Source organism: Octopus bimaculoides, chromosome 8, assembly GCF_001194135.2.
Source record: "Octopus bimaculoides isolate UCB-OBI-ISO-001 chromosome 8, ASM119413v2, whole genome shotgun sequence".
Classification (NCBI taxonomy): Eukaryota; Metazoa; Mollusca; class Cephalopoda; order Octopoda; family Octopodidae; genus Octopus; species Octopus bimaculoides.
Window position 1 is genome coordinate 74623868 of NC_068988.1, and position 1285 is coordinate 74625152.

The window sequence follows — 1285 nt, forward strand, 5'->3', positions numbered from 1 at the left end:
TTCCAACCCTCACCTTCCTGGCAGCATCTCTGTACATGGCTCGCACAGCTCTCACTAACCATTCTTCTTCCCAAGTTTCCTCATTGACCACCAGATAAGGGATCGGGGGACCCTGTCAAAGGCTTTCTCCATGTCAACAAAAGCCAGGTATAGAAGTTTATCCTTGGCTAGGTATTTCTCCTGCAGCTGTCTTACTAGAAATATGGCATCAGTGGTGCTTTTACCTGGCACGAACCCAAACTGCATCTCATCTAAATTGATTCGCTCCCTAATTAGTTGGGCTATGACCCTCTCCGTAACTTTCATAACCTAATCTAACAGCTTGATGCCTGCTTGCACTGATCAACTCATAATTTTCTTTTCTCAATCCATTATACCAACATATGTGCACAGCAATATGTTTTGTATTCAATTCCAGAAAAGTCATCAAACAATAATTTAAGAGATTTAAAGATTCCTTGTAAATTTAGTGTACAAACAGATAAAAATTAAAAAACTACCTACTTTTAAGAAAATTCCACCAGCACTATCTTCTCTAGGTGGTTTAGATACATGTAAGTTCAAAGTGTTACCATTGCCAATGGTATCAAGACATAGCACATAGGCCACATCTGTTAACTGGTTGTTATCTGAAATAAATAATATTAGAATGTATATCATTAATGTGTACGTTCACCATCCCTATGTGTTTAATGTATCTGAACATATCTAGTGGATACCAGAATGAGACAGTGAGAGAGAAAGATAGAGAAAAACCTACAAGACAGAGAAAGAGAGAAGTTACAATGGAAGAGGGATGGATTCCTTTTTGCTTTGAATAGAATGGCAATAATTAGCCATTGTGAGAGTGAAGGGAAGGATAGAGTTAGTGATTGTAAAAGAGAGAGAAAGAGAGAGGTGATGATGAGGTGGTGTGTGGGAAATAAAGAGGACAATTGAAAACAGGCTGTGCTTATTCCAGTTTTTCACCTCCACAATGTTATTTGATCATCTTATATATACATATATATATATACATACACACACATATATATATGTATATATATATATATATATACATATAAGTTCAAAAAAAAGGAAAAAGACAAAAAACAACAATGTGAGGACATGATACAGATAGTTTTATTAGACGCTCGGGAAAGGAAAGAGAGAGAGTATGACGTTTCGAGCAGAGCTCTTCGTCGGAAACAAGGAAAGTCCAAGGAAGGGAAAAGCGGAGGAAGAAAAAGTCGCCACCGATGTCCACGAGGTTACATTGTGGAAGGACCGGAAGGGGAAGTGGTGG

General features: G+C 37.9%; 1 protein-coding gene across 3 annotated transcripts in view; it reads right to left on the minus strand.

Moving 5' to 3' along the window:
- LOC106872579 (nicalin) overlaps window positions 1–1285 on the minus strand; it is a 109104-nt gene that overhangs the window by 45414 nt on the left and 62405 nt on the right. For all 3 annotated transcript variants that reach the window (XM_014919613.2, XM_052970185.1, XM_052970184.1), the window contains one exon: window positions 505–629. In XM_014919613.2, coding sequence (XP_014775099.1) covers window positions 505–629 — 125 coding nt within the window. The remainder of the gene's footprint in view (window positions 1–504; window positions 630–1285) is intronic.